General features: G+C 41.7%; 1 protein-coding gene across 1 annotated transcript in view; it reads right to left on the bottom strand.

Annotated features, from left to right (window-relative positions):
- LOC136872195 (putative mediator of RNA polymerase II transcription subunit 26) overlaps positions 1-19,825 on the bottom strand; it is an 80,093-nt gene that overhangs the window by 35,012 nt on the left and 25,256 nt on the right. The window contains exons 3-4 of the mRNA XM_068227362.1: positions 3,600-3,715; positions 1,559-1,696 (exon numbers count right to left, since the gene is read on the bottom strand). Coding sequence (XP_068083463.1) covers positions 1,559-1,696; positions 3,600-3,715 — 254 coding nt within the window. The remainder of the gene's footprint in view (positions 1-1,558; positions 1,697-3,599; positions 3,716-19,825) is intronic.

The raw sequence follows: 19,825 nt of genomic DNA, 5'->3' as shown, positions 1-19,825 counted from the left end.
ACCAGAATTCAAAACATGAGGACGAAGAATGAATGGATGGATATGAATTTAAAACAATCAGTGGATGCCACTCGCAATACCTTACATTCATAGAAACTGACGGAAAAACAATAGGATTACTGACCAAGGGACTGCTGCAAGAGCATAATACTGAATCAAGGATGCTTGCAGTCTAAAAGGGGTCCAAAACCCAAGTTATTGGCCCCTCATAACGGTACTTATCGCTAGGAAAGTAGAACCATGGTATTTGTCATGTTGCGGTACTAATCAAAAGTAGCAGAGACTCGCGGTATTCCACACATTATGGTACTAATCACAGGTTATGAAATTCGACATATATTTTTTTTTTTTTTTTTGCTAGGGGCTTTACGTCGCACCGACACAGATAGGTCTTATGGCGACGTGGGATAGGAAAGGCCTAGGAGTTGGAAGGAAGCGGCCGTGGCCTTAATTAAGGTACAGCCCCAGCATTTGCCTGGTGTGAAAATGGGAAACCACGGAAAACCATCTTCAGGGCTGCCGATAGTGGGATTCGAACCTACTATCTCCCGGATGCAAGCTAACAGCCGCGCGCCTCTACGCGCACGGCCAACTCGCCCGGTAAATTCGACATATAATACAGACCTATGGTGTATCTCACATTGCGGCGCCACTTACAGGCAACGCAACCCTATGGTGTTCATCACATAAGAGTACTAACCACAGGGACCTTCCCCTATCCCGTGGTGTTCCTCATATAGTGGGTACTAATCATAGGCAAGGCAGAACCATGGTAGCTCTCATCCCATGGTCCTGCTCATATGGTGGTACTAATCACAGGTACTGCAAAAGCCGACCGCACGGTGCTCCTGTGTGCTACTAATCACAAACCTATTTCGTACCCAATATAGTGGTACAACGCGCAAGTAAAAGCTACCCTTGGTGTTCTCCGCGTGGTGGTACTAATCACAAGTAGTTTCATGGTTCTAATACAATCATCCCTTGGTTGCCCCTTTTAGTCGCCTCTCACGACAGGCAGGGGATACCGTGGATGTATTATTCGTCAGCCTCCCCCACCCACAGGGGTAGTGTGTTTAGTCCGCGAGAGGTATTTTATTTCCCTCAAGTCCGCCGGCAAACCGGTTAGGACCCCCCTATCAGCCACCTGGGACGCGCCACGTGGGAGTATCACCTCTCTCATTGCTACGCCAGCGTAGTAGGTTCGTGGACTGTAGGCTCTACTGTAGCTAATCATATGAAGAAACAGACCTCTTCCCGAATTCAAACATTTCGTAGCCTTAATTCAGAGGCTACCTGTACTAATGGCCATTTCTTTTGGAAAAATGGACACATTCATGGAGGGTAAGAGAAGTAGAGGGAGATCAAGACGACAGTGGTGGGACTAGGTTTCTAATAATTTTAAAATAAGTGCTATAGAACTAAAAGAGGCCACAGACAAAGTTGCAAATAGAGGACTGTGGAGGCGTTTAGTAAATTTAGAGGCTTGCGGACTGAACGATGAAATGCATAACAGTTTTTAATGAAGATGTATTTATTTATTTAATTATTTATTACTAACCTTAACATCATTCCACTCGACATCCTGTGTGTTGTAGGTATTAACACGTAGTTGAGTTCCCGCCAGGCTTATTCCCGTCATCTCGTCTTGCAATGTGTCCAACTTGAAAGCTCCAGGTATTACATGGTGCAGCAGCAACTAGAAGGTGAAATGAAGAATGCAAACAGATAATGAGAAATGAATCATTAGTTCTATCACACAATGTAAAAGTAGAGTCGTCATAAGAGATCTCAGTTTCCAAACTTGTTCCATTATAAAAACCTTCACTAGTAGGCTTTTTATGTAGATGAAAAAGAACCTTTCTACTTCACATAATGTATCATTTCCTTCATTTGTTGTACAATCAAGTTCGTTACAACACATATTATGAGTTGCCCACGGCTTTGTTAAACCAACAAACACTTATTACTCTACCTAGAAGATTAAATTAATTCGACAATTTCTATGAAGAGTTTCGAAGTGTTATATTTAAAGGACAACGGAGGAGGGAAGACATATTTATCAAATTTCCTGCCATCCGAGATAAATGAATTACAAAATACAATGTTGTTGTTGTTTGAGTCATCAGTCCATAGACTGGTTTGATGCAGCTGTCCATTCCACCCTATCCTGTGCTAAACTTTTCATTTCTACGTAACTAGTACATCTGCTCTAATCTTCTTGTCATATTTATACCTAGGTCTACCCCTACCGTTCTTACCGCCAACAGTTCCCCCAAGAATCAACTGCACATGTCCTGTGTGTCCTAAGACGTATCCTATAGTTCTAGATCTTCTTCTCGTCAAATTTAGCCAAATCGATCTCCTCTCACCAGTTCGATTCAGTATCTCTTCATTCGTGATTCGATCTACCCATTTCACCTTCAGTATTCTTCTGTAATACCACATTTCAAACCCTCCTATTCTCTTTCTTTCTGAGATAGTTATCATCCATGTTTCACTTCCGTACAACGCCCCACCCCAGACGAAGGGTCTTCAAAACATTTCTAATTCCTATATCAATGTTCGAAGTCAGCAAATTTCTTTTCTTTAGAAAAGCCCTCTTTGCTCGCGCTAGTCTGCATTTTATGTCCTCCTTACTTCTACCATCGTTACTACCCAAGTAACAATATTCATCTACTTCCTTTAAGACTTCGTTTCCTAATCTAATACTTCCTGCATCACCTGCCTTCGTTCGACTGCACTTCACTACTCTTGTTTTGGACTTATTCATGTTCGTCTTGTAATCCTTCTCGAAGACTCTGTCCATACATTCAGAGTATTTAACAAAGTAGTATGTGATGATTTTTAACATTGGAAATGATTTACAAATCATGATACAAATGATTCCCAATTAGAACTACTGAACTTTTCTCCATGGAGAATTTAAGAATTGTTCCCCTACCAATAATCATCATCCCCCAAACCTCAATACTTCCACTGATGTTATAACCTACCGGTACTTTACTTTGAGGTAAGAGAACTTAGGGTATATAACTATTATTGTTCTTCAATTTACTTCTCGTGGCCATTAAAGATCCTCCTCAAAATAGGTTCATTTGGTTTCTATAGCTTAAACAGTGTTTGCACACAGTATTTTAAAACATTTCGATTCTTATTTAGCATTCCAGGCTCGAATAGTTTTGTTGAATAAGAGTATATTTCTCCTCAAGAAGTGGACGGATGTCAAAATCTGATCCTCACTTAAACAAACAACAACAAAACTCTTAGAGAGTCAACCGCACATGCTACCTAGTGGTGGCGGTAAAAGCCTGCTCAATTCTTCTATAAGGATGTGGTTTCGATTCTCCAACAGGAAGTCGAACATTTTAGGAAACAAGATTTCCGCTTCTGGAACGGCATAGTAACTCCATATTGGAACATGTTTCAAGCTGGGTGTGTTATATCATAATGCTTTGTTTCTCATAGCAATCATAACAGTTCACATCGAACCAATGTTGAACACATTCATCTCTCTGGTACTTTTAGAAACGAGTTAAATGTTTTAGCATGCTGATGTGAGGATCTTCTTCCTAACAAGTTTGTACTGTAAGTTTACTTACCCCACTAAGTAGACGAGGGTTCTCCCTGAATTTTTCCTCCGCTTTGTCCGGTCCACCCAACTGGATTAACAGGGCGCGGAACGCCTTGTCAGTGGGCGCGAACACGGTGTATGGACCTGTCCAAACAATACACACACTCATGAAAGTTAGGAAAAAGTTTTCCACATGTTAGCATATCAAATTGTAAAGTTTTATAAGGAAAAAGCTTTGTAACACCTTTGTGTAGTGGTGATTGTTTTAAGAATAACACGATCAGATAATAATTTTATCGGCTTTAGGTTACACTGACTATTTTTACGGTTTTCGTACACAACGATGTATTGAACCGATTGGCCCGGTTTGATGCTGTTCTCCACACTATCCTATCCTGGGCCAATCTCTTCATTGCTGCATAAATATGACATCCTATATCCTTTCTAATCTGTTCCTTATACTGATCCGTTGGTATCCCTCGGCCATTTTATCTCTGATATGCTTTCTTGGCTGGGGTCTAACTGGAATTAACGCCGACACCATTTTAACCATGGCAACCATTGTTCATCTATGTATACTACACTAGGTCAGTAGCGTCATCTTAGAATCTTAGAATGGGTGGGAGCGGTAAAGTAACACCCGCGGTATTCTCTGCCTGTCGTAAAAGGCGACTAAAAGGGGCCCAGGTGCGCCTAACTTTGAAGCTTGGGTTGGCGACCACGGGGCCCTTAGCTGAGTCCTGGCATTGCTTCCACTTACTTGTGCCAGACTCCTGAATTTCATCTATCCTATCCGACCTTCTTTAATACGACCTCAGCGGTACTAGGTTTCCGAGGGCTAAGGAGTATTTCATGTTTACGCCCTTCGTGGCCTTGTCTTTCTTTGGCCGATACCTTCATTTTTCGAAGTGTCGGATCCCTTCCATTTTTTTCTCTCTGATTAGTGTTATATAGAGGATGGTTGCCTAGTTGTACTTCCTCTTTAAGCAACAATCGCCACCACCTCTTAGAATAGAATAGAATAGAATAGAATAGAATAGAATAGAATAGAATAGAATAGAATAGAATAGAATAATCCCATCTCCTAGTTCCGAATCGCCAAGAACTGGGAAGAGAGCAATCATTTATTGCAATCCAAGTTATTTAATACATGTATGGTTTTGTTACACTTGATTTTTCTATTGGTACCTTAAATATTACTCACTAATTACACCCGATCTCCAAATTTTAGTTTCGAAGATTTTTTATTATTTATTATTGTTGTCCTAGACGTTAACATTGTTAAACAGTCTAGGACAACACGTAACTTACCCCTATTAATTTGTGTTAGTGTATGTATTTATTTGTGTCACTAGTCTGAACAACGTTATCCTTAGCTTACAATAGGCATTATGAATAAATGAATGGCTGTACAAATGAATGAATGAATGAATGAATGAATGAATGAATGAATGAATGAATGGATGATTTGCCTGATTGTATTATATTCGTACACTGCATGAATGAATGATGAATGAATGAATGAATTAAAGTCATTAATTTATTAATGCCATACAATGGACGGAAATGAATGAATGAATGAATGAATGAATGAATGAATGAATGAATGAATGAATGAATGAATGAATGAATGAATGAATGAATGACTGGTTCCAAGCATGCAAGCACGAAAAGAGGTCTCACCCCCAGTCGCGGATAACCACCAAATGGGGAGAGAGCTTTTATTATTAAATGAGTATGGGACAAGGCATGGATGAATGAATGAATGAATGAATGAATGAATGAATGAATGAATGAATGAATGAATGAATGAATGAATGAATGAATGATGAACGAATAGAATGGATAAGTGGTTGGAAGATTTGACTGCTCTCAGCCTACATGTACGGAACTCCAGCAGACAAGATGAGAAAACTCCATGTGGAACTCTACATGACTGAATGAATGACTGGATGATTCATGCATGAATGCAGGAGAGAGTGATCGAATGAATTAATGTATGAATGAACTGAATTCGTGCATGCATGGAATAAACGCCTCTTTCCCCGTCACGGATAACCACCAACTCGGAAGAGAGCAGTAGCGTCATCTCACTGTGCATTTTCTTCTTATAACTAACACGTTCTACTCCTCAATCCATAATTAAAATCCTTGAACCGACCGAAAACGAATCCATGGCGTTGGAAGAAGACCAAGGCACGCTACCTCTACATCACAGGGCTAGCTAATAATAATAAGAAGAACAAAATTAGTTGTATTTACGAGGTCTAGAACGTCTCCCATTTTCTCACAAATCATGAGTCTTACCATTATTTTTTGGATACACTCATTTTTCTTTCAATTTATCGGAACTCTTTATCTCCCCTATGGCTATAGTCGAAGGATGCACCCCTGCATATCGTAAGAGGCTACTAAGAGGGGAATAACCAAGTAATCTGTACTCGTTCTCTCTCTCGTCTTCTAAGCCAAAAACTCATATCCATGATTCTATAATTTTCCGTGTAGCAGAGAAAATGTACGAGTGCGATTCTTTTAAAATTATATACGCCTTCTTCTAGCTCTAAGTGAGCAAGCCCTGCAAGTCTCAGAATGTGACCAACCAACTTCTCCCTCCTTCAAATAAAACATCGCCAAATAGTTCTCTTCATACCTACACCACTTCATTTGTAATCCGATCGACACCTCTCACCCTAAACATTTGTCTATAATATCAGATTTTTAAGGCCTCTATTCTCTTTCTTTCTGTAGCAGATATCGTCCATATTTCACTTTCATATAGTGTCACCTTCCAAACAAATACTTCCAAAAGCGACAATCTGGGTTGTACGCATATATTTTCCTTTCGGGTCAGTAAAATAATCGTACTCAACAACGCTTTCATTGCTAATGCTAACCTAGAGTTTACGTACTACCTGCTTTCTTTCGTCATTGTTTATTTTACTTGCCAGGTACTTCCATCATGATTTAATTTCCTAGCCTTGTATTATGTGCTTCACCTGACTTTATATCTACTACATTCCATCATGTTTGTTTTATATTTTTATTGCCATTGTATAGGCCAATTCAGTTTTTACAACTGTATCCATTCAATTCAACATCTCTTCCAAATCTTCTCCACCGGGCGAGTTGGCCGTGCGCGTAGAGGCGCGCGGCTGTGAGCTTGCATCCGGGAGATAGTAGGTTCGAATCCCACTATCGGCAGCCCTCAAGATGGTTTTCCGTGGTTTCCCATTTTCACACCAGGCAAATGCTGGGGCTGTACCTTAATTAAGGCCACGGCCGCTTCCTTCCAACTCCTAAGCCTTTCCTATCCCATCGTCGCCATAAGACCTATCTGTGTCGGTGCGACGTAAAGCCCCTAGCAAATCTTCTCCTCATTCCGATAAAGTTGTAATTTCCTCACCGTGAATAGGGAATCCTTTTCTACATGCATGCCTGATTTCTTCATTCTCTGCTATGTATATATATTACTCTTATCATTGCAATTTGTTTCCTCGTACATATTATACATAACTTTTCATCCTTTGGACTTCATTCCAATTCTGTCAAGAATTTCAAAAAGGTTAGTCCAGTATGCATTATGAAAAGCCTTCTCTAAATCTATAAATGTCAAATGCATTTGTCATTCCTTATTCAACCGTCTAATATCAGCCGGAACCTTAGGACTGCCTCATAAGTTCATATGTTCTTTCGAAAACCAAACTCTCTTATTTCGTTGCCAAATGTGAATGTAGTGAAGAATAATTTTACAAAATACATGGTCAGATGAACTCGCTTACGTGGAAATTCCGAGAAAACTTCAAGAGTAAAAGAAGTCTTTTACACCAGTAATTAGGAAATAAAACGCACACTTTTCGGCACATCAAACGTAACAAAACACTCTTCTGACAACCATACACGATGGAAAAATTCTCGGAAAAAGGAAAAGAGGAATGCTAAGAGAGAAAGTAACCAAATAACTCCAAACACGAATACATTCCAATAATTCCCAAAGGAAGTTATCTTCACTGAATAGACTAGCGTGACGACAGCAACAAGGCATATTGATGATTGATACCAATAAACGCGCATTTGAGGAGTGCATACTAGTTACGAGACAATAATGTGCTTTTAAAACGTAAATAATTTGAGTTTTTAGGCTAGAGAACATACCATTTTACCCTGCAATGTGTGACTGTTGCCTGAGAATTCGGTAAGATCACCCTAATCCATTGATGATGATGATGATGATGATGATGATTGTTGTTTAAAAGGGCCTAACATCGAGGTCATCGGCCCCTAATGGTACGAAATGAAATAACAAAAAATTCAAATTCATCCACTGACCAAAATAAAACAAAAAATGTCATGAAGAATGAATGGATGGACATGAACCCTACAAAAAAACAAAAACAAACAAACAAACAAACAAACAAAAACAGTGGATCAGACTCAAAAAGAAGGTAGTTATTGAGAGTTTTACTGACCAAGGGACCATTTATAAAGCACAATGATGCTGAAGGGGTGCTAAATTCACGTCTAAGGCCCCACAGAATGGTACATGTCGCGAGTAAAGTAGAACCATGGTATTTGTCATTTTGGGGTACTGATCAAAAGTAGCGAAGACTCACGGTGGTCCAAACAAGATGGTACTACTCACAAGTATTGCAATTCGTACAGGGAACGCAGACCTATGGTGTTTCTCACACAAGGGCGCCACTCATGGCCAACGCAAACCGGTAAGGTTCCTCACCTAGGTGTACTAGTCACGGGCGCCGGTATTCCCGTGGTGTTCCTCACATAGTGGGTACCAATCACAGGCAACGCTGACCCACGGTGCCGCTCATATAGCGGTACAACTCACAGGCTACGCCCAGACCCGCGGTGTTGCTCACATGGGTGCAACGCACGGGTACTGGAATCCACCAGGCCAGGCTTCTTACTGCAACTAATCACAAACCTATTTCGTACCAATTTAGTGATACTACTCGCAAGTATATGCGACCCATGGTGTTCCCCGCATGATGGTACGAATCAAGAGTAGTTTCATGGTTCTAATTCAATCATCCCTTGGTCGTCCCTTGTAGTCGCCTCTTACGACAGCCAGGGGATACCGCGGGTGTATTCTACATGTGCGTCCCCCCACCCGCAGGGGGTAGTGTGTTTGGTCCGCGAGAGGTATTTTATTTCCCTCAAGTCCGCCGGCAAGCCGGTTAGGACCCCCCTGTCCGCCACCTGGGACGCGCCACGTGGGAGTATCACCTCTCCCCCTGCTACGCCAGCGTAGTAGGTTCGTGGCCCTGATCCATTATGGTTAAATCTGCCATCATCATCATCATATTCTTTTCAACTCAGCATAGGTCTCGCAGTTCATCTTCAGAAGCAGTTTCTTGAAATAAGAGGTGGTGGTGGTGGTGGTGGTGATTATTGTTTTAAGAGGAAGTACAACTAGGCAACCATCCTCTATATAACACTAATCAGAGGGGAAAATTGAAGGGGTCCGATACTTCGAAAAATGAAGATATCGACCAAAATAAGAGAAGGGCCACGAAGGGCGTGAAAATGAAAGACTCCCTAGCCCTCGCAAACCTAATAGCGTCGGGGTCGGAAAAGAACAAGAGTTGACCAAGAGAGGTCGGATAGGATAGATGAAGGTGAGGAGCCTGGCACATGTAAGTGGAAGCAATGCCAGGACTCAGCTTAGGGCCTCGTGGACGCCAACCCACGCTCCAAAGTTCAGAGCCCCTGAGGCCCCTTTTAGTCGCCTCTTACGACAGGCAGGGGATACCGTGGGTGTTATTCTACCACTCCCACCCACAGGGGGGACTTGAAATAAGATACTTTTGGTCGTCCTCTTCGTCTTTTCCCGACAATTCTTCCTTCGATGGTGTTACAAAGGAATTCCTCATACCGCAGACTGTACTATGTTATTTGTTTAAATATTGCTTGTAAAGTTTTGCTAACAAGTGTTATAAATAGGGCGTGAATCCGGTCTCCAAGGAGAGACTGGTATTTTTGGGAAATCGCACTAAATTGGTAACAAATTCGCGCAACATAGGGACTCATGAAACTCCACCACGTGCTTGGTTGTAATAATGTGTGAACAATTTCTCTCCTTGAGAAAGATTCATAATACTCTCAGTGAGTTCTAATAACAGTTGTAATATCTCTGGGGCTCTGGGGCTCGGAGTGTGTGAGGGTGCTTCAGCGAGGATCGATAAGGGGCAGCAGGGGTGAGTCTTCAGCTTTACTCGACTGTGTAGTCTTGTATGCTCCTAGAGTGCCGGCAAGCAATAGTGATGATTAAAAGCCACAAATAAGGTTCTTGCGAAGAACTGACCGTCAGTGCACTCTAGCTTAGCATCATCCCGCCTTCGTTCAATTATTTCTAGATATGTAAAGAATTTAACACTGGTTTTAGGGTCGGGAGTTAGGTGCATTTAAGCTTGACCATACGAATGAGAAGATGTGTTTGTTTTTATCCCCCTCTAGCGATCTTCCAAACAGAGCTTTTCAGTGGTTTTTTCATTCAGTTCCAGATGAAAAGTGAACGATACCTAATATAAAGTCCACAGCCGCTGCTTTCTCAGTTCTCAGTTCTAGCAAAATTTCAAATATTCATTTTTGTGCATATATTACATATGTTTTAAAAGTAATAGTGGACATTAATGACCTAGAAAATCACTTTAATGATTAAAATGCCCTTAAGTTTCTGGGGAAATGCTATAAAATAAGTAAAAAGATTTTAAAATATTTGATCATACTCAATTCTGATAGTTCTAAAAGTAATACATCCCAGTTACATTCTCCGCACAGCTTTTGTTAATCCGGAAAGGTGGTGGTGGTGGTGATTATTGTTTTAAGAGGAAGTATAACTAGGCAACCATCCTCTATATAACACTAATCAGAGGGAAAAAAGGAAGGGGTCCGACACTTCGAAAAATGAAGGTATCGGCCAAAGGAAGACAAGGGCCGCGAAGGGCATGAAAATGAAAGACTCCCTAGCCCTCGCAAACCTAATAGCGTCGGGGTCGGAAAAGAACAAGAGTTGACCAAGGGAGGTCGGATAGGATAGATGACAGTGAGGAGCCTGGCACAAGTGGAAGCAATGCCAGGACGCAGCTGAGGGCCCCGTGGTCGCCAACCCACGCTCCAAAGTTCAGAGCCCCTGAAGCCCCTTTTAGTCGCCTCTTACGACAGGCAAAGGATACCGTGGGTGTTATTCTACCGCCCCCACCCACAGGGGTGTGTTAATCCGGAAATAATTACCTCCTAATTTTCTTGTAAGTACATGTAAATATGGACATACCCTAATTATTTGCTGGATGTAGTGCTAGAATTTTGGCCCCTAAGTACCTGGGAACTCCTGGTGTTCAAATTCGTTACAGATTTCAGTTGTTTTTCTCCTTCAGGGTGCTATTTTACGACAAAATTCCTTTCCACACTCACTTTAACGATGCACAGTGTACAAAATGAAACACGCCCATCTGCTGTAAACATGTCGTTCCCAAATTCATTCACTAGCTGAACTGATGATGATGATGATGACTTTGATTGTTGTTTAAAGCGGTCTGACAGCAAGGTCATCGGCCCCAAATGGTACGAGGTGTAACGAAATGCAAATTAAAACTTCGAAATATATCCACTGACTAGAATCTAAAACGAATGGTGATGAGAAAATGATCGAGAGACAAAAACAATCAGTGGATCCAATTCAAATGTCTTAATTACTGGGATGATGCTTATTATCTAAAGGGGTTCAAAATCCAGGTCACCGGCCCCTCACAATGATACTAATCACTAGTAAAACAGCACAATGGTGTTCCTCCCACAGGGGTACTAATCACAGGTAACGTAGACCCACAATGTTTCTCGCATGGTGGTACTAATCACAGGTCATGTAAGCCCATGGTATGTCACACACAATGGCACCACTCGCAGGTAGCACAAACCCATAGCGTTTCGCACATAAGGGCACCACCTATAAACAACGCAGACCGATGGTGTTCCTCACCTTGTTGTACTAATCACGGGCGCCGGTATTCCCGTGGTGTTCTTCACTTAGTGGAACTAATCACAGGCCACGTATACTCATGGGGTCGCTGACATAGTGGTACTAATAATAGGCAATTCAAACCCACGGTGCATCACACATTATGGTAACGACGACAGGCAACACAATCTCATGGTGTTCCTCACATAATAATACTACTCTCGGATAACGCAGACCAATGGTTTCCCTCAAATAGTGGTACTAATCACGGGCGCCACTATTCCCGTGGTGTTTCTCACATAACCGCAGGCAACGCAGATCCACGGCGTTGTACATAAAGTGGTACTACTCATAGGTAACGCAGACCATACTGAACACAACGGAACAGACCTGTGGAATACACATGATTATCTCTTTCTTAAGCAACATTCAGACCCATAATGTTCCGCAACATAATGGTACGAACCACAAGCAATCTCTTCCACGAACCTACTACGCTGGCGTAGCAGGGGGAGAGGTGATGATACTCCCACGTGGCGCGTCCCAGGTGGCGGATAGGGGGGTCCTAACCGGCTTGCCGGCGGACTTGAGGGAAATAAAATACCTCTCGCGGACCAAACACACTACCCCTTGCGGGTGGGGGACGCACATGTAGAATACACCCGCGGTATCCCCTGCCTGTCGTAAGAGGCGACTAAAAGGAGCCCAAGGGGCTCTCAACTTGGGAGTGTGGATTAGCGACCACGGGGACCTTACCTGCGTCTTGGCATTGCTTCCACTTACTTGTACCAGGCTCCTCACTTTCGTCTATCCAATCCGACCTCCCTTGGTCAACTCTTGTTCTTTTCCGACCCCGACGGTATTAGAGCATTCGAGGCCTAGGGAGTCTTTCATTTCACGCCCTTCGTGGCCCTTGCCTTTCTTCGTCCGTTACTTCATCTTTCGAAGTGGCGGATCCCTTCTTTCTTCTTCTTATCTCTCTCCCTTTACCCCCTGTGGGTGGGGGACGCAGACGAATAATACACCCACGGTATCCCCTGCCTGTCGTGAGAGGCGACTAAGGGATGATTGAATTAGAACCATGAAACTACTGTTGATTCATACCATCATGCGGGGAACACCATGCGTTGCCTGTACTTGCGAGTAGTACCACTAAATTCGGTACACAATAGGTTTGTGATTAGTAGCAGTAAAGACGCTGGCCGGGTGGGTTTCCAGTACCCGTGCGTCGTACCCTTGTGAGCAACACCGCGGGTCTGGGCGTAGCCTGTGAGTTGTACCACTATATGAGCGGCACAGTGGGTCTGCGTTGCCTGTGATTAGTACTCCCTATGTGAGGAACACCACGGGGCCCGTAGGACCGGCACCCGTGACCAGTACCCCTAGGTGAGCAAACTCATCGGTTTGCGTTGGCTATGAGTGGCGCCATTGTGTGTGAAACACCATAGGTCTGCGTTCCCTTATACGAAGTACAATACTTGAGAGTAGTACCATCTTGTGTGGAACGCCGTGAGTCTTCGCTACTTTTGATTAGTACCCCAACATGACAGATACCATGGTTCTACTTTACTCGCGACGTGTACCATTCTGTGGGGCCTTAGTCGTGGATTTTGCTCCCCTGTAGACATCAAGCATCATTGTGCTTTATAAGTGGTCCCTTGGTCGATCTTTTTTGAGTTTGATCCACTGTTTTTGTTTGTTTGTTTGTTTTTTGTAGGGTTCATGTCCATCCATTCATTCTTCATGACTTTTTTTTATTTTGGTCAGTGGATTAATTGGAACCTTTTGTTATTTCATTTCGTACCATTAGGGGCCGATGACCTCGATGTTAGGCCCCTTTAAACAACAAGCATCATCATCATCACAAGCAATCTCTTGATTCTAATATCATCATCCCTTGGTTGCCCATTTTAGTCGTCTCTTACGATATGCAGGGGATACCGTGGGTTTAGTCTACGTTTGCGTCCCCTACCCACAGGGGGTAGAGAGAGAGAAGGAAAAAGGAAAAAGAACGTATCCGACACTTCGAAAAATGAGGTACCAGACAAAGAAAGACAAGGGTGACGAAGGGCGTGAAAATAGAAGACTCCCTAGGCCTCGAATGTTCTAATACCGTCGGAATCGGAAAAGAACAAGAGTTGACCAAGAGAGGTCGGGCAGGATAGATGAAAGTGAAGAGCCTGGCACAAGTAAGTGGAAGCAATGACAAGACTAAGCTAAGGGCCCCGTGGTCACCAACCCACGCTCCCAAGTTGAGAGCCCCTTGGGCCTCTTTTAGTCACCTCTTACGAGAAGCAGGGAATACCGTGTGTGTATTCCTCATCTGCGTCGCCCACCCATAGGGGGTTACTAGCTGAATTAAACGTACACTTTGTGGTGGTTTCAGTTCTGGCATTTTTTCTCGCATAGAATTACTCTATGCCTTTGCTGGTAGGACCTAGTGTTTACAGTTCACTATATCTTCTGGTATGGGCTAGAGCAATTTTGTTACTTTCATTGATCTGTCTCTGTCTTAACCTTGGCTTTGACAAAATGAAAGTGACTGAGGTATGAGCGATGCTAGTAATGCCATTCCTTACACAACCAGTCCCTGCTATGAATGGTGTGAAACTGTTGCTCATAGGGTCGGTTGGTGCATGCATTTCAGTGGGCTCGGCAGACTGATATGTAATAGCAACTTCTGGCTCGGTGAGGAAAGCAACGGGAAACTACCTCACTCCTCATTTCCCTAGTACGCCTCTTCAGTGATGCCTACGCCATCTATGATAGCTCATGGCGGAACTGTTGAGGATCCAACCAGCCTTCGGGCTGATGACTAAACATACATACAGATCTACTCTCTACTGAAATGGAAATTTATATAACTGTTGTTTCCAATCCCTTCTCGTTCCCATTTATTCTTGACCTTAAAGCACATGGATGTGAATGACTGGTTGTAGGGGCGGGTGCGAATGCTAGTGAATTTCTTGTGCTTAAGACACTATATGTAAGAAATTTTTTTAAAACATTTCTGTTGAAACTTGTGGACTTAAATCCGTCTAATAAAGAATACTGTACATGCAATGCATTTAAAAAATTAAAATTGTCTAACAATTCTTCAAAATACTATTTATTGCCCTTAAACCTTCTTGGAAGTTGAAATAATGACTGATCGTCCCGAATCGGCCAAAAATGCAAAATAACGTAAATATAAAAGTGTTATATCGCAGGATGAATTACTAAGCAACTGCCTGATGCTAAAGGGGGAAACAATTCGACATTTCAACAATATCCACCCCTTAGTTATAAGACAGACTTCAAACTTCAAAAACATTCACGATCCTCAGGTTTTTCTAACTGTGAAATTACCAGCGTTTCGTCTCATTGTGACAGTAGGCTCGTCAATTGGACTGCCACACCTTTCCAAGACGCTGGTGGCTAGCTTGCCGATGAAACACCATTGCAAACTACCTTTGTTGGACAATGCAGTGACGATGCAGTATGGAAATGTATGGTTCTACTTGTATAAATGCCTACCTTTGGCTGTTATACTTTAAAAAATTCTCAGATTAAACCATAATTGAATTTCGTCTATTGCAAATATCAGTATATTCCTGCCCTCATCCCGAGGTAGTGCAGCTCTTTTCATGCACACCCCCAATGGAGCTGCATGTATCATTTCAACCACATACCAGCCCTCCTGCCATTGTTACGCTACGGAGGCAGACATTTCAAATATTAAAAATATTCAAGCTCTTTACGCCTCTTCAATCGTAAATTTATCAGTGTTTGACACCAGTGGTGACTCACCGGCCCCTGTCCGCCAGCGTCTTGGAAAAGTGTGGCAACTGAACTGATGAGTCTATTGCCACACACCAGACAAATGTCGGAGTGTTTCCTTGATTAAGGCGTCTGCCATTTCTTAGCGAGTACTATCTTAAAATATTCCAAAACAAAGGCGTGAACATTGTAACTGGTAGACAATATCACATTTCTAATCGTCAGGATTCTAAGGATTAAAACCGATCCTCTTTACAATTCCTCATTCCTCTTTTACCACAAAGTAGTAAGATCACAGGCGTGATTGATATCACACATTTGGACTCGGACCACTTTTATGACCTGATGCCCTGACGGCAGTCCCATGTGGAGAGATGTATCTGTGGTGGTCTATAAGTTAAGGTCCAGGATAAATGAAGAAATGTGTATAAAGACGAAAACACCCAGTCCTAGAGCCAGAGGAATTAACTAGACGCGCCTAAAACTTTTAACCAGACTAACAATCTAACCTTCGACCCTTTAAACCGAAGGCTGTTACGATGGTCATTCATTTATAGGATATTTATGTAAACAATATTTCGATTATTTTTTTTGTGATATTTTGTTCGTTGATACATTTTTAGTATTGTTGCGTGCGACTGTCAGCCTTCTTGTGGTATTTCCTGAAGGGGATGAGTGAGTTAGGCCGGAGACCTCCTGCCAGCCCGAGGACTTGTGCCGGCCAATGCCTGTCCTGTGTTTTTCGTTTGGTATCTTCGTGGATTTTCTGGAAGACGAAAATAGAACGTTCTCATGCCTGGTCGCACCCCGAAGATACCAGTATCAATCAATCAATCAATCAATCAATCCTGATCTGCATTTAGGGCAGTCGCCCAGGTGGCAGATTCCCTATCTGTTGCTTTCCTAGCCTTTTCCGAAATGATTTCAAAGAAATTGGAAATGTATTGAACATCTCCCTTGGTAAGTTATTCCAATCCCTAACTCCCCTTCCTATAAATGAATATTTGCCCCAGTTTGTCCTCTTGAATTCCAACTTTATCTTCATATTGTGATCTTTCCTACTTTTATAAACGCCTTTCCAACTTATTCGTCTACTAATGTCATTCCACGCCATCTCTCCGCTGACAGCTCGGAACATACCACTTAGTCGAGCAGCTCTTCTTCTTTCTCTCAATTCTTCCCAACCCAAACATTGCAACATTTTTGTAACGCTACTCTTTTGTCGGAAATCACTCAGAACAAATCGAGCTGCTTTTCTTTGGATTTTTTCCAGTTCTTGAATCAGGTAATTCTGGTGAGGGTCCCATACACTGGAACCATACTCTAGTTGGGGTCTTACCAGAGACTTATATGCACTCTCCTTTACATCTTTACTACAACCCCTAAACACCCTCATAACCATGTGCAGAGATCGGTACCCTTTATTTACAATCCCATTTATGTGATTACCCCAATGAAGATCTTTCCTTATATTAACACCTAGATACTTACAATGATCCCCAAAAGGAACTTTCACCCCATTAACGCAGTAATTAAAACTGAGGACTTTTCCTATTTGTGAAACTCACAACCTAACTTTTAACCCCGTTTATCAACATACCATTGCCTGCTGTCCATCTCACAATATTTTCGGGGTCACGTTGCAGTTGCTCACAATCTTGTAACTTATTTATCACTCTATAGAGAATAACATCATCCGCAAAAAGCCTTACCTCCGATTCCACTCCTTTACTCATATCATTTATATATATAAGAAAACGTAAAGGTCCGATAACACTGCCCTGAGGAACTCCCCTCTCAACTATTACAGGGTCAGACAAAGCTTCACCTACTCTAACTCTCTGAAATCTATTTTCTAGAAATATAGCAACCCATTCAGTCACTCTTTTGTCTAGTCCAATTGCACTCATTTTTGCCAGTAGTCTCCCACGATCCACCCTATCAAATGCTTTTCACCAGGTAAAAAGAGCAGGCTTACCGCAGACAGACCGTTGTTGTTATTATTGTTATTGTTATTATTGTTATTGTTATTGTTGTTGTTGTTGTTGTTGTTGTTGTTGTTGTTGTTGTTGTTGTTGTTGCGAGAGTCGCCGTGTTGCAGACAGCGTTGACCGACAATAGTGTGTTGGAGAGGAATATTAAAGTGTTTTCGCTTTTAGTAATGTTGGAGTGGAGAGTTGTGTTTATTTAGAGATTGATGCTAAGTTAGTGCTGTATTATTGTCTTGTCGAGTGATAGGTTCTGAGTAGTTCTGTGTGCGGAGTGGTCACGTTAATTGATTGTGTGAATTATCGGACTTATCTGGAGTCGAGCCAAGGATGTACTCGTTATATCTAGTGAGAGCCAAAGTTGGTGTGTTCGAACGTTGTCTGCGAGGAGCTGCTGCGGGAAGTGGCTGTGCGTACGAAGTCAAGTGAAATATACGGCGCGTCAATCAAGATTACGGAAGGGTCGCCCGTTCCATGTAAGCACCAGCACGTTGGAGATCAGTTGTGAGGTCTAGAGAATTTGGAAATAGTCACTAATTAGTGAACTGCTGTTATAAATTCTTCAAGTATAATTTTGTGTGCGTGTGTGTCATCCTGCATTAACCTGTATCAGTGAAACAGTGTTTCATTAGTAACACTATTCTGAATATAAACAACAATTATAAAATAAACGAATATTCTCGCCTCAGTAGCTATTTAAACATGTTTGGGAGTGGACAGTATTATCTTCATTCACTTATTGAGACATAAATACATACATACATGCACGCATCGGGCTGTTGACGTCAACGTCGTTAAAAAAGCCCATAGACTTAAGCAACAACATAACATAATTTGTCGAAATTGTTGGTATCTTTGGAAGTTTGATGATGATGATGATGTTGATGCTTGTTGTTTAAAGGGGCCTAATATCGAGGTCATCGGCCCCTAAACTTGGAAGTTCATTTAGAATGATCATGAGCTGAACAGGACATTTAACGTAAACTTCTTTGTCACAATTAAGCAAGTGTTCAACAATGATCATTGTAGTTTTAAGGGACCATCATCAAGGTCAATGAGCCAAGAACAAGTCCAACTATATCCGTTTGTATTATAAACCTCAAAACATTGCAAATAAAATTGGCCTCAAAATATCATTTGAAAAAACAGAAATTATGCCCCAAAAACCAACACAGCTAAAAGAAGTCACCATAAATGGTAATAAAATCAAAATAGTAACTCAGTTTAAATATCTTGGAGAAGTAATAACACATAACTTAAATGAAAAAATCTCAATCCAAGTAAGAACAAATAGATTAGCTAAAGCACAAAAATTAACATGGGATATCTACAAAAAGAAATGTCTATCAATAAATACAAAAATAAAACACTACAACACAGTTATAAAACCGGAAGCTACATATGCAGCAGAAACACTCTTTTACCTGAATAAACAATCAAAGACTGACAGACTTCAGAAAATTGAAAGGAGGATTGGAAGAACCTGTATCAACAAAAAATATCAGAAAGATGGACAGTGGCGGTTAATACCTAACAAAGTCGTGTACAAAGAGCTAGAACCCATTACAGATACTATGCGTAAGAGGAGACTGGGATTCTTTGGACATATCATGAGGATGCAGGACTCGAGACTTCTGAAACAACTAGTACAACACAATCTCGTCTCAAAAAATACCACAACAGGATGTAAATGGATCAGAGAAGTAAGAGAGGATCTGAAGGAAATAGGCCTTACAACAGAAGACACCAAAAATAAGATAAAATTGAATACAAAACTCAAGAATACAAACCTCCGCTTTACCCTTACACAAAACAAACCAACAACACGCACATTTTCAACTGAGGAAAGGGCACGAAGATCGGAGCGTCTGAAGAAGTACTGGGAGGACCGCAAAGCCCGAACAATCCCTTCAAAGAGACCTGAACGACGGACTGACTAAAGTGATCCTATGTGGTCATAAAAGAAGAAGAAGAAGAAACCTCACATATGGAGAGTAATACACAAACTCCTCACACTACGAGCGCAGGCCTGTGTTAAAGTACTCCTCGGTATTATCATTTATACATACAGTTTCAAATACCCATACTTCCCGCCAGCGTAGGTCACGAAAATCTTTTATTTTTTAATTACTGTTTATTTCATTTCATCATCCAAATCTTTAAACGCTGTTAATTTTGTTTCCAAACTTATTGAGTTACGTTAAACAGGTAACATAAGTACATTACACCCACGCACTAGAAAATAACTAGGAAGACTGGCTGCTTCCAAAGCCTGTGGGCTTTCATCGATTCATATAAATTCCCATCCTCGGATCATTAGCCATACCTGTTACTTCGTACTATTCGAAAGGACCTGCTTATCGCTTTCCAAGAACCATTAAAATTCAAGGTACATGTCGTTGAAACAGGGTGGTGGTGGTGGTGATTATTGTTTCAAGAGGAAGTACAACTAGACAACCATCCTCTATATAACAATAATCAGAGAGAAAAATTGGAAGGGGACAGACACTTCGAAAAATGAAGGTAACGGCCAAA

This window comes from Anabrus simplex, chromosome 4 (assembly GCF_040414725.1).
Source record: "Anabrus simplex isolate iqAnaSimp1 chromosome 4, ASM4041472v1, whole genome shotgun sequence".
Lineage (NCBI taxonomy): Eukaryota > Metazoa > Arthropoda > Insecta > Orthoptera > Tettigoniidae > Anabrus > Anabrus simplex.
Note: the sequence above shows the minus strand (reverse complement) of the source record. Positions and strands in the feature narration are given on the sequence as shown.